Raw genomic sequence first — 13,917 nt, forward strand, 5'->3', positions numbered from 1 at the left:
CACAGACCCGCCGCAAGACGATTGCGGGAATGGCCAAGAACAACCACTCAGACCCCATTTGGCCTGCCAGGTGGTGGGAGAATTTTGTCCTGTTTTTGTTCTTGATGAGACATCTAGGGCTGGAGGAGAGGGGGTCCTGTTCTCCCCCACCCCTGCACTCAGCAGAATAATTTCTGTCCCCTCCTCACAAAAAATAAAACCGAAACGCAGAAGAGGCCAATTGCCAAGGGCGCATTTGCTTCTCCTTACAGCAGCAAGAGTTAATGGATGAGCACTGTCAGGAAAGAGGAGAAAAGATAATTAGAAAAATTCTTAAGGATGTTGGCCTCTGAGACTGCAGCCCGGCTCATACAAACTGTCTGTATGGAAATATTTTTCCTGGTCTTTGCAGTCTCCACAGATATTCAGCAGGATTTGTGTCCACTGGCACCTTAGAGACAAACAGGATTTTCAGGGTGCGAGCTTTCAAGAGTCGGAGGTCCCTTCTTCAGAAAAATAGAGCTCTTGAAAGGTTACACCCTGAAAATCTCGCTCATGTTTAGGGTGCCACTGGACTTCAATCCTGCTGTTCTACTGCAGACCAAAATAGCTACCCTTCTAAACGATCCATAAATATTGAGGGGCACGTGAGGTTAACGAGGTGCGGGGCTCTGTCTCCCCTCCTTGATGTTATGTTCTATCAAAATTCACACAAGTTGACAGAAGATCTGGAGACTGAATCCCACAGAGATGCTCCAAAGATCAAAACGGGGATTACGAATAGCTCCCCCAGTTTGGTAAGTAAGAGCCGTGGTATCTCAGGGCCCATTAAATGATACAAGTGACACAATTCAGGTTGGGGCTTCCCTGACCCGGCTCACAGTCATGTGTACAGAGGAGTGCTCACTTTAAAAGGCGTCCCGCCACTTGGTGTCTTGGCCCTTTTAGCAGTCCACATGCCCTGAGACAATGGGACTCATAAAAGCAGAGTGCTTTCCAAGGTGTGTCCCCCTGTGTAAGTGTGATTGTGAGCTGGGTCAGGAAAGCCCCAACCCAGACTGTGCCCCTTGTATGGTTTAGTTGTACCCTCAATCCGACGTTTTCTCTCTCTTCCTGTGTTTTGGAACAGGTGTTGGAAGTGAAGGACTTTGCACTGTCTCTTAGCTTCAGGCTTTAGAGGGGGACTATAGAGAGCCATAGAGGTAGATAGAGTTTATTAGTTCATAGAATGGTAAAGAGAAATTATGTCAATATATACAAGTAACTATGAAAGGTTTATCTATAGGACTGCAGTTTTAATCTGAGTGCCGCTTTGGAAGCTAAGGCAGCTGCAGTCTTTTTAAAGGAGGCAGGAAATACCCCCTCTTCACAGATTCACAGACTCACAGAGTTGGAAGGGGCCAACCTCCTGCCCAATGCAGGACGAGCCTAAAGCATCCCTGACAAATATTCATCCAGCCTCTTCCTGAAAACTGCCAGCGAAGGGGAGCTCACCACCTCCCTCAGCAGCTGATAAAATCTTGCTTGCATCGGAATTGTTATCCTTTGATGAAAGTGAAAAAACCAACACTGACCAAACACTGTGCAAGCCTGTGCTTTTGATTGTATTTCTTTTAATATGTCTGATTTTAAAAGGTTGATTCTCCCCCCCCCCACACACACACCTCCACCCCATCTCAGTATTTGAATAACTCGGGTGTAAGAACTTGTTGAGACAAAGAACATAACTTATGTCATGTGACCTTGGAAAGTTATTTGCAAAATTCCATAAATAAACTATATTTTTTAAAAAGAGGTAGATAGATCAGGACCTTCTGTATCCTTCCTTTCCATTGCTCTGGTGCTAGATTGCTGCTCTCAGGGAACTGTCCCACCTTCTAGTTGACTCGCTCTCTTTTCTCCTCTGTCTTGCAAGACAGAGTAGATGACCTGGGAAGGCAATGGCAAATCACCCCATAAAAAGTCTGCCAAGAAAACGTCATGATGCGACGTCCCCCCCGTGGGTCAGTAATGACTCAGTGCTTGCACAGGGGACTCCCTAGACCTTTTACCTTGCAAGTCCTTCATCTCTATCCATCTCTATTTAGATTGATAGTTTAGAATGGAGTTCCTTGGAAAACAGGACTCACATTCCTCTATGAGTCCTGTTTTTGAGTCTGATTTTAAAAAAGCAGGCTGTGTGTGAACTGTAGTTCCTCGGCAATGAGCACACCGGTTCCATTGCGCACTCTGCTTAGTCCTGACTAAACAGGAAAGGCCCTGATATGACCCAGGAACCTTAATAAAGAGATGCCTCCTCCTGACACGGCTTTTTTACAACATTCTGTATACATTTTTTAAATTGATCTGGCTTGAGTTGTGGTGGTAGAGAGTGTCCTCAAGTCATAGCTGATTTATGGCAGCCCCGGTGGGGTTTTCATGGTAAGAGACTAACAGAGGTGGTTTTCCATTGCCTGCCTCTGCAACCCTGGTCTTCGTTGCAGGTCTCCCATCCAATTAATAACCAAGGCTGACCCTGCTTAGCTTCTGAGATCTGATGCGATCAGGTTCCCCTGGGCTATCAGGGCAGCGTGAACTGTCTCTTCTTAATGAACCATTTTGCTCTATCTCTGTGGTTCTCCACTGGAAAGTCACAGTTTGGGCCCGGGCCTCTGAGTCTTTCCTGAACTGCCCATTGTTGGATGTATCTCTTGAGCACTTTGGGTCTTCATGTCAGCCCAGGGTTTGGGTTTGGCCTACCCAAAAATGGGCTGTGAGAAGAGATACTCCAAAGAAGTTACTTTTCTGACCTAGAGTTACTTTTCTTGGCCCTTTCTGCCCTTTATTTCTCCCTGAGTTATTAGAGGCAGATTCTAACGGCTGTGCGTGTGTGCATGTGCATGCACCGTCAAATCACATGACTTGTGGTGACTTCATAGGATTTTCAAAGCAAGACACTTTCAGAGGTGGTTTGCCATTGCCTGCCATTGCCTGTCGTGACCCCGGACATCCTTCGTGATCTCCTATTCACATATTGACCAGAGCTGAGCTTTTGACATCTGACAAGATCGGACAACCTGGACCATCCAGCTCAGGCCTGACAGCATTACATTCAGCACGACGGCTTTCCTTGAGCCCTTCCCTGTAATGGCTCCTCCATCCAGCCCCTGCCCCATTACCTTTTCTGTTCTTCAGGTAGAGGGAAAGTCCCACGGCCACAAAGGCTAAGCCCAGCAGGGCCCCCACAGCCCCCATCCACATTTTACTCTTGGCAGAGTCTGACGTCTGTGGCTCTGTGGAAGGAGAAGCAGCCTCGGGTCAGAAGATGGGTCTTGAGAGCACTAAACAAAGGGAAGTGGCTTCAATCCACATAGGAAAGTCACGTCTCTTTTTCCAGAGCTCAGAAAAGCCGTTCTGGTCTGCATAGGCTACCCACCTGGTTTCCTACTCACACTGCTCAGGGGAGAGGGTGAGAGACTATTCCCCAAGCCATTTTCTGTCTTGTAGACAGATGGTCTACATTTGGACTGTGTCAAGAGCAGATGGTGCTCAGACATACCTCTTGGCTCAAGAGAAGGCAGGAAGAGAAGTGCCTGGAAAGGGTGGAGGGGTAGGCCCAGCAGTGCTTGGCTCATAGAATGCTTGGAGGTTGGACTCCCCCAGGTCAGACTCCCTAGAGGTAAGACTCCCAGACTCCCCTTAGCGAGGAAGATGGACATGGGGCTGAGCCAGAATAACTTCAAGCGAAGTTCAAGTGTGGGTGTGTGGGTTATGGTGGGGTGTGGGCACCTGCTCCGCCAATACTGCCAGCCGTGGGAGGAGATGAAGGATGAGCTCCCTTTTTGCCATGGGTTTCCCATTTTAGGGAACAGACACCCCCTCCCAAAAGAGGCACGGTTCCTAAAACCAAGAGCTTTGGGGAACAGAGATGGCAAAGGCGCATGAAGAAGGTTTTCCTTTGCATTTTGCAAACACCCCAAAGGGCTCCTAAAATGAGCAGCGGGGATAATTGTGTGTGGCAAGAGGCTTGGGGCACCTGATCCCAGCCCTAGAAGGTCTTACTCCACTGCACGATGATGGGCTCTGTCAGGCTCCTGTGCTCCACCTGGCAGGCATAGATGTCTCCTCGCTGGGGCACCGTCTCCAGCATCGCCTGGTTCTGGAAAGTCCAGTCGCCATTCTGGAGCTCCTCCGCGTATCCCACCCGTTTCGTTTGCTCCTGCCCGTTTTTCAGCCACTCGATCTTGATCTCCGAGGGGTAATATCCTGCTGCGGTGCAGATCAGGAGGGTGTGGTGGTGTGAGGAGTCTCCCTTGGTGGCAGAAATCTTCACTGTGGGCTGGGCTGGATTGGGAAAAAGAAGGCAGAACATTTCAGAAACTCTGGAGGAGCAGAGGAGTAAAAGTCTGGAGGAAAGAACAAGTTACAATTTCTGCAGCGAATGAGACGTTTCAGTATGTTCCCCCGGCCCCTCCTGTCCACCAATACAGCTGGGCTGTGGTGTAGTGGTTGCAGTGTCAGGCTAGGATCTGGGAGGCCCGGGTTTGAATCCTACCTCTGTCATGGAAGCTCACTGGGTGACCCTGAGACATTCACTCTCTCTCAGCCTAACCTACCTCTCAGGGTTGTTGTGGAGATAAAAATGGAGGAGAGGAGACTTATGCAAGCCACACTGGCGTTCCCACTAGGGGGAAAGACGGGGTATAAATAAAGTAAAATAGAAAAGAATAAAAGAAAATAAAAAGCTCAACTTCTGCCCACGGGCAAGTTTATACAGACACACCTGGGGTCCCCCCTCTCCCTCCTCTGTTTCCACTTTCCTTCGCAAACAGATAAGAATGGCCTTGCAGGATCTGTCCCAAGTCCAGTCAATCTCCCACCCGGAAGCCTTCCTGGGAAGCTGTGCTCCATGAACATGTATTCTCTGGAATTATACCCTGCTAGTACTGATGAAGAGACCTGAGTTCGAATCCGCTCACTGGGTGATCTTAGGCTAGTCACTCTTGGCCTAGCATACTTCACAGGGTAGTTGTGAACAGGGCTCATTTTGAGGGGGGACATGCAGGAACGCAGTTCCAGCAGTTCCCCAAAGAGGTCACATGACAGGTGGTCCCACCCACATGACTCTCAGCCATTTTGGGCCCGTTTTGGCCTGGATTGGGGCCGAAATGGCCCAGATAAGGTCTGTGACAGCTGCTCCTGCACAGCAGCGGCCTGATCCTGACCATTTTGGGCCTCTTTTCGGCCATTTTTCAGCCCCTTTTTGCCATTTTGGTCCCAATTTTGGCCCTGAATGGCCAGGATTGAGTCCAAAACAGCCAGGATAAGTGATGCCAGGGGGTGTGGCATATGCAAATCAGTTATGCCAATGACACACTTCCGGTGATGGCAAGAGGCATGGCATATGCTAATGAGTTATGCTAATATGTTCATCCGGCTCTTTTTCTACGAAATGACCCCTGGTTGTGAAGCTAAAATGAAGGAACGTGAATGATGGACTAAACCTCTTTGGGTTCCCACTGGGGAGAGAAATGGGATACACATATCTAAATAATGAAGCAAATAGCCAATTTGTACCTGGTTCCATCTTGTGCTCTGCTGGACTAATGAGCCTGGGTGTAATATGGGTAGTGGGCAGGGGAGGGGGGGAAGAGTGGAGATAGTTACATTTGTAAGCATAGGTAGGCTTTATTTCAAAGCCGTTTTAGAAGAGCATGATGGAAATCTTGTAAACACAACTTCCTGTCCAAAACATATTCCTTGATGGGAGGCAGGCGTGCCTGGTTGGTCCACCCTTGGGCCAAGACCTCTCTTTCTGGTCTGGTTAGGGTGAAAATTCCTTCCTGCAGAGGTGGAGTTTGCTAATATTATTTGGGAAGGGGCCTTTTTGCCCTTCTCCTATCCCCCCCTCCAGGCCAGATTTATGCACACAAACATACTGCAGGTTAGGACCTCTGATTATTTATGATTATGAGAGATATCTAAACAGAAAAAAGATTTTAACTTTTACACTTGTTTTTTTGGTGATGCTACGAGGACTGTAACTTGATAGAGCAAAGAGGGTCTCAGCATATCTTATTCCAACCCTGTCTCATGTATCCCATCAGATCTGGGAGATCTCCCAATCTCCCTCTCTGTTGTGGGCCAATGGGAGGGAAGGAGTTTTAAAAATGGTGCCGTGCTGATGGATCAATGTCACATCCAGCGAATACCCAGAAGCGACGTCATGATGATGCTGAGCTCTAGGATTTGGCCAAAACTCTATGGTGCAACCATCGGCACCATTCCCTTGTCCCTGCCCATCACCCTGTGGTCACCAGCTGCTGGTTGGCAACCCAACCCAGGAGTGCAGGGGAAATGCCAATACTCCCTGGGCCCACTCCCTTGCCCCCAGACCGCCACAAACTGGTCCTGGCCCCGAAACTAGCTCCTTCCTTCCCTCACCCTCCCTCTTCCTGAGGAAGTTCTGGAGTATCTGGTAGTTTCTCAGGCAGAAGTCCACCGGTGAAGCCTGCTTGAAATCCATAACCTCCTTCAGGCTGTTCCAGTATTGGGCAACGGCACTGCCTAGCTCTGTCACAGCCTCATATTCCCTTCGGTGAGTGTCAAAACGCAGAATTTCCTCAAGGCCATAGATGTACCTCTCCAGGTAGTAGATCTCGCCCCGTGCCCCATCGGCAAAATGACACTCAGATTTCATCTGCGTTACAAAACGGGTAGCTGCAGAGACGAAAGGGAAAGGGAGAGGCCATCAGGAGGAATTACGGAGATGGGAACTGGATGAACAGAGAAGGCAGCACTGCTGTTTGAGCCACACAGGCCGGGGGCGGGGGGCAGCGGGGCTCAGCACTCCTAAGTTTTGGGGGTGATATTCCTGTATAGCTGCTAGCCAGCCAAGGCAAGATGGACTTTATGGCTCAGTTTGCCTCAGTTTCCTCCTTGGGAGTATTAGGCACGAACCTGGTGCCTTTAGGTGTCCCTCTTAGCCAATCACAATGAGAGACACACACTACGGAGTCCTGTTGATTGAAGCAGAATAGATTGTTTATTAAACAATGGATGAGCAATTTTACACGGAAGTAAATGGCCTCCTCATGCTTAGTGCTCATCAAAGCTACAATAGCAGTGCCACGCAATTAATACCTTTTGGCTAATTATAATATTTGTTATCTTATTGGCTCGCAGAATGCAGGGGTCCCCCATTGGCATAGAAAGGGGGCCACCTATCTTGACACAATCTGTCTAGGGGTACTATCATTGGATGAAGCAACCGAGGTCAGCCCCATAATTGGAGAACTTGCAAGACTGCAATTTCTTATCTGTCCTTGGGCTTGTTTCTCTGAAAGAAGGAAGAACAGCTTCCTTCTTATGGGCGCATTCCTGCCCCCTCTTATTTCTAATGTTACTTTTCTAACAGTGCCCAGAAGTTGCTGAAGCCGCTTCTTTGCAACCTTGAGGCCTGCAAGGAGTTTGGTTCTGTGGGTGGAAAGGAACGTGCCCCCAGTTCTGCCGCCTCTCTCTGTCCCAGCCTTGAGAGAGACGTTGCTCATTCTGGCTGGCCTAGTTGGAAACATTTTGCATTAACAGTTCTAACAAAGAGCTTTTTGTATTAGAATCATATAGAATCATATAGATTCATACAGCATGTGTGACATATGTTGCATATAGCATCATATAGCATGTGTAGTGACATACATCATGTTGTGTAAAATCATATAGCATATGTGTGACATACATCACGTTGCAAGCATTATACTGTTAGTTCTCAGTTCTCACAATGGTTAACATGTTTAACATATGTTCTTCTTTGGCCCTTTGTTTCAAATGTCATTTTCTTGCAGGTTGCATTAGAAATACTAGAATAGCTCCTGGGCATAGAAAAAGTGCATATAATACTGAAAGGTACAGAAATGGTATATAAAATCTCTTTCTTCGAATCCATATTCCTCAGGAGCATTCCTAATAGGGTAGCAGCAGAGATCCCCCAACTTCTGGCCTTGGGACCTTCAGTCCCCCCACCCCACACTTTTCAAGAACACCTCCATGTGGAATACATTACAGTAATCTAATCTAAATGTAAGTGGTATGTTCCATACGGTCATTCTACACGTTACTTTTTTTTACAAGGTCTCCACAGAGTCAACCCATGCTTGTGCGAACACACATCTGCTCCCAGGGTTGACTTCTATAAACAAACTAGAATGCAAATGGGCTCTGGAGGCTACCATCGTGGGAGGGAGAGCGCCTGTCTTTCTTGCAAGCTTCCCCCTCCCTGTGCAAAACCAATGTGGCATTGGGAGGGAGAGTTTTTCCCTTTCTGCTTCCACCCATGCTCACAAGGCCTCCAGATAGAGCAGCAGAAAAGGGGAAATGTTTCTCCTCCATACTGTTTTTGTACAAACAAAAAGGCTTAGGAGAAATGCAGGAGCTCTCCCTCCCTCGGCAGCAGCTTTCTGGGTCTATTTGCACTTTCATTTTTCTTTATTTTTTATAGAAGTCAATGCCAAGAGCAAATGTGTGTCTGTGCGAACAAGAGTTGGCTCCACAGAGAACACGTAAGAGAAATAACATGTAGATTATATTGTCAAAGGCTTTCATAAGCATAAGCACAATTTCGACAGGAAAGAAGAGACTTTAAGAATGAATAGAGCATGGTTTCCAGTCCTGAAAAACACCAGGCTAACAAAATACTCTACACCCTACAATAGCCTTGCAGAGAAGATTAGCATATCAAGTACCAATCCATATGCAAAAGAACCTCCTCAGGATACAGTGAAGCCTCCCGCCATTAGCATTCCACACCCTGGGAAACTCTTACAGGATGACTCAGCCCAACCCCACCTTCCTGAGTAGATATAAATGACCTGCCAACATCTTCTCCACACTGTGACACTGAGAGATCTCTGTCTTTTGGTGCTACACCTCTGAAGATGCCAGTCACAGCTGCTGGTGAAACATCAGGAACTACAATGCCAAGACCACAGCTATACATCCCGGAAAATCCACAACAACCACCTCCTATGCTCCTCATATTAGCTGGGCTATGGTGGGTGGTGGGCATTGCCACCTGCTCCTATCCTGATCCCGGTGTGGCCTTCCTGCCATGGCACATTTTCTGGAGGGACATGGTGCCTCGCCTGGGCTTCCCTCCACGGCAGCGCCCTCTGGTGGTGCACCAGGGTATGAAGTGAGTTGTTTGAAATACGCTTAATTATATAGTAGGATGATAACCTATAAAGCATGCGAATCAAAATAATGGGTTAGAGTTCTGATAGAAAGTTATCTCATGAGAATTCTAGGTGAGAATTTATCCTTGCATGGTACTCTATGAGACTCTTAATGCATTTCATAGAAACATTGATTGTTTTAAACTTAAGATTTTATTAGGAAATGTTAGCAAACATAATTCTAATTGCCTTTCTGTGTTCTATTTTTGTATGATTAATATTAATAATCATATATTTTTAATTACTTCCTTCATTAAAAAACTAGGGTGTATTTTCCACAAAAGAAAATAAAGCTCTAACAGGCATCTGTGTACCTTGATGAGAAGCGGCAAAGCATATAAGAACCTTTTATAAATAAATGTGCCAATAAGCAAATTGATTAAGGACCAACTATGCTTGGCAGGTCTTGAACTAATTGCTGAACGCTGAATGCTGTCCAAGAGAAAAGATAAATCTTTCCTTTCGAATAGTGGGAGCTTAGTTAAGACGCAGGCGGGAGACCCTGTTACAAAATTGCCTCTGCTAGTTTATGGTTTCTCTGGCCTCTCTGGGATCACCTGGAAGCATGAGAAAGAGCTGAGAGTCATCTTCATATTGGTGACAACCCAGACCATATCTTTGGATGACCTCACCCAGCAGTTTCATGTAGATGCTAAAAAGTGTAGGGAACAAGACTGGACCCTGTGGAACCCCATAGGCCACAGTACAAGGGAGTAAGCAGCAATTTCCAGCACCGCCTTCCGAAACCTACACTCTAGGTAGAACTGGAACCACCGCAGAATCCCAGCCTGGAAAGGATACCACGATTGATAGTATCAAAAGCCGCTGAGAATTCCTGGAGAATCAACAGAGTCATGTTAGGTACTAGGCTTCAGAAAAGGTGGTTCACCAAGTTCCCACTAGCGCCCTCTGCTAATGGCACTTGTGGAAAGGACCAACCGGTTTGGCATCACCATGGTAAAAAAGGCCTGGTTCCACCTCAGCCCCTGCCACCCACTTTGTCATGGCAGCATTCAAGCCCTTATCAGAATTATCAGTGCTTCATTGATTGGATACTCACTTTCCTCCCGCTCGGACCTTTGACTGACCCTTCCAGCTTGTTTCACTGGTAGCGCCGTGATTTCAGCCGGCACAGATGATTGCTGAGGTCCACCTGTCATCCTCCCCACAAGCGAGGTGGAGGCCTCTGCTCCAGAGATACTTGCAGTGCTGTCCACAAGGCCTGACTCTAGGGCTGCTACTCTGGCTGCTAAGGAAGAGGGACATCATTAGTGGAATACTTAACTACTTTTGCTGCACACAGAGCCACACTTGCTGATTGATTGGCTGAAAGTCTATGGTAAAACCATAGAATTTCCAGCAATTCCTAGAGAGGATTGACATTACATCTGGGTTTACCTGTGGCATCACACTGTCAGCTGACAGCCCCCTCCATGTCCCTGCCCTCCTGGTCTCCCACTCATTGCCAGGCCAGGCTTGGCAATCCTATCTGGAAGAGACATCGTGCTGCATGCAACGCCAACAGAATTTTCTCACACCACCTGAAGGAGCGGAGGTGAGAAAAGAGGGTTGCTGGCTGCCTGAGGCTGATGGTGCTGGACTGATGGTGCTGTGCAGCAGGCAGTACCCGGCAGGATTCATACTAGTCTGGGTGGCTGCAGCTGATCTGCTCTGCCGGTAAAAAGTTTGCCATATCCAGTCTGGCAGCGGGGGCAGTTGGACCAGGGCCTGATAAAACATTGGGATAATGAAACTATAGCTTTAAGCCATTAAAGTTCAGCCAGAAGGGTCAATGGCTGAGTCACTCTTAACCTACCTCACAAGATGGGTAGCCGTGTTAGTCTGTCTGTAGTAGTAGGACCTATAAGACTAACAACATTTGAGGTAGGGTATGAGCTTTCATGAGTCACAGCTCATTGGTATCTGGAGAAGTGAGCTGTGACTTACAAAAACTCATACCCTACCTCAAATATAGACCACAATATAATTAATCCTCTTAAGGTGAGCTAGCAAAGCAGCTAACAGAGCCCCGTGGCGCAGAGTGGTAGGCTGCAGTACTGCAGCCCAAGCTCTGCTTACGACCTGAGTTCGATCCTGGCGGAAGCCAGGTTCAGGTAGCTGGCTCAAGGCTGACTCAGCCTTCCATCCTTCTGCGGTCAGTAAAATGAGTACCCAGTCTCCTGGGGAAGGCAATGGCCATCCCATAACAAAAAGTCTGCCAAGAAAACGTCATGATGCGACATCCCCCCATGAGTCAGTAATGACTCAGTGCTTGCACAGGGGACTATGTTTACTTTTTACCTTAAGGTGAGCTATATTAAGTGAAAGGGCATAGACCAGCAGAGGGTTGTGGCTCTGACCACTCTGTCTTCTACACTTGGGATCTCCACTGCCTTCTTCCCTCCCTTCAGCCTTCAAGGCTCCTGTAATGGCTGCACCTTTCCCAACTCCAAGATGAGCGATGCTCTACAGGTTGAACTTGTGCAGTTGGGAATTGCAGGTGGAACTCTGCCACGGGGAAAGAAAGCCATGACTTTCTTGAGTGCCCCTGAAGCATCTGGCCACTGTTGGCAAACGAGGGCTGAAGCAGATGGTCCTTTTGATACAACCAGGAGTGGCCCGGGAAGTGAAAACAGCCTTGGAGCAAGTTAAGCTGAGTGCCCCACATGCCATCACTGCATGGGTCACTTGGCTCAGTGGAACAAACAACGGGTATTAGGTCCGCTCGAAAACAGGCAGCGGAGCAGGAAAAGATAGTTGGTGAACAGACAGCCGAAGAAGGATCTTGAGCCCTCGAGCTTTGGTAAAGTTGCTAGAACTCAGTTATGGTTACTTCTGGCTACCGGGGGCTCTATTTTATTTCATTATATTTCTACTAGCGACAAAGCCCGTTGTGGGAAAAAAATACAATGGGCTCTAGAAAGGGGAGGGCAGATAGGCAGGCCTTCCTTCCTCCTACCCGACAATAGCCCGGCTGAGAAGATTAGCACATCAAGCACCAATCCATATGCAAAAGAACCTCCTCAGGATACAGTGAAGCCTCCCGCCATTAGCATTCCACACCCTGGGAAACTCTTACAGGATGGCTCAGCCCAACCCCACCCCTCCTGAGTAGATATAAATGACCTGCCAACATCTTTTCCACACTGTGACACTGAGAAATCTTTGTCATTTGGTGCTACACCTCTGAAGATGCCAGTCACAGCTGCTGGTGAAACGTCAGGAACTACAATGCCAAGACCACGGCGATACAGCCTGGAAAACCCACAACAACCTTATTTTGGAGCTTAGAGATTTTTTTTAAAAGTATCATCAGTGTTTGTGGTTGGACTCACAAATAAGGAACTAGGAACTGGGAAGAAACTTTTACTTCCTCACTTGTGGGGAGAAGAGAGCTGTGTGTGTCTCGCTAAGTTCCTTGGAGAAGGATAAAAATGTGATCGAAGGAAAGGCTTCATCTTTTACGTTTCTGCCTGTCTGGCAGCCGTAAAATGTACAAAATCGTCCCCCAGTGGTGCAGCCCTCTTGGAAGAAAAGCATTTCCTGCCTGGCTTCTGTTCGTAATGGGGGGGGGGAACTAGGCGGGTTTCTTTGGCCTGATTCAGCTAGGAGATGTTGCCCTGTAGGGTTGTTATGTGGAAGGAAATCTATTTTTCTGAAATTCATTTTTAGAAGATACATAGCCATTGATTCCTCCAACTGCTGGGTGAGCTTGGGCCACTTGCTCTTGGCTGTTAGAATAAAATGGAGGAGTGGAGAACAGGGCAAGGTATGAATGAATGAATGAATGTTTTACAAGAGAGAGATTTCTCTTTCATTTCTCTTTGTAGAGAAATCCATGCACCCTTTAGTAGCTTCAGCCATTGCAGACGTTTTATGTTACACACCATGGGGTGGTGTTCTGGCAGGAGGACAGGATGGTTTGGGAAGACATTTCCTGCCTCTGAGCATCTGCAGAGTGAAATTCTGAAATTCTGCAGAACTTCCCTTCGTACTCCTCCTCTCTTCAAATTGAATCAAAACACAATCAGAAAGAGGCTCCAAATTCACACAAAGAGGGAAAGAAACAGATTGTTGGGGAAACTTCAGGGAGAAATGGGGTCAAAAGACATTCAGAGAATTTCTCTTAACAACCCTACAGTCCTGTCCCTTCTCCAGGTCTTTGGTTCTCTGGAAGCCCTCCTTTCCCCAAGGGCTAGGGGGTCAGGGACCCCCCTGTGTTAAGCAAGCTGACCCTGTGCCTCCCTTTAACTGAAGAAGCAATGGGGTTAAGCAGAAGGGGAGGTGCTGCTAAGGCATTTGCTGTCCCACTGGGATGGGGCACAAGGGGGGGGTCCCTAGTCCTCCCCCCTGCATGTCTCCTTACCGGGAGGCTTCAGTCCTTCCTCAGTTCCAGGGACCAGAGATGGCCCCCACAGCACTACCAGCAGCGAAAGCAGCATCAGGCCAGACACCACGGATGCCCCACAGAAAAGTTACTTCCAGCTCTGGAGGAATACTTTGGCTTTTCATTAAGGGTGTGTGTGTGTGTGACTCCCCCCCCCTGCAGCGCCTGAGCCTTGAGAATCACGAATGAGAATTAACCCTGAGGTAGCATCAGCAGTCTCCAGGCAGAAGCACTAACAGCTAGCTCTTTTTCAGAAGATTGTCATTTCTGATACAAGCAAAAAAGAAGAAAAAGAATAGACTTGTCTGTGGCTGTGTGTGGTGTGAGATTTAAGAGCTCAGCCTT

At 47.7% G+C, this 13,917-nt stretch overlaps 1 protein-coding gene across 1 annotated transcript; it reads right to left on the reverse strand.

Moving 5' to 3' along the window:
* Positions 1–260: 260 nt before the first annotated feature.
* On the reverse strand, positions 261–13,658 carry LOC129327984 (H-2 class II histocompatibility antigen, E-S beta chain-like). The gene is made up of 6 exons (XM_054976728.1): positions 13,552–13,658; positions 10,246–10,434; positions 6,403–6,678; positions 4,021–4,302; positions 3,138–3,251; positions 261–274 (listed from the first exon to the last, which is right to left on the reverse strand). Exons 1-6 carry the CDS (start codon positions 13,625–13,627, stop codon positions 261–263), a joined length of 951 nt encoding a protein of 316 aa, XP_054832703.1. The 5' UTR covers positions 13,628–13,658.
* Between the last annotated feature and the right edge of the window lie 259 nt (positions 13,659–13,917).

Source organism: Eublepharis macularius, chromosome 4 (genome assembly GCF_028583425.1).
Source record: "Eublepharis macularius isolate TG4126 chromosome 4, MPM_Emac_v1.0, whole genome shotgun sequence".
Classification (NCBI taxonomy): domain Eukaryota; kingdom Metazoa; phylum Chordata; class Lepidosauria; order Squamata; family Eublepharidae; genus Eublepharis; species Eublepharis macularius.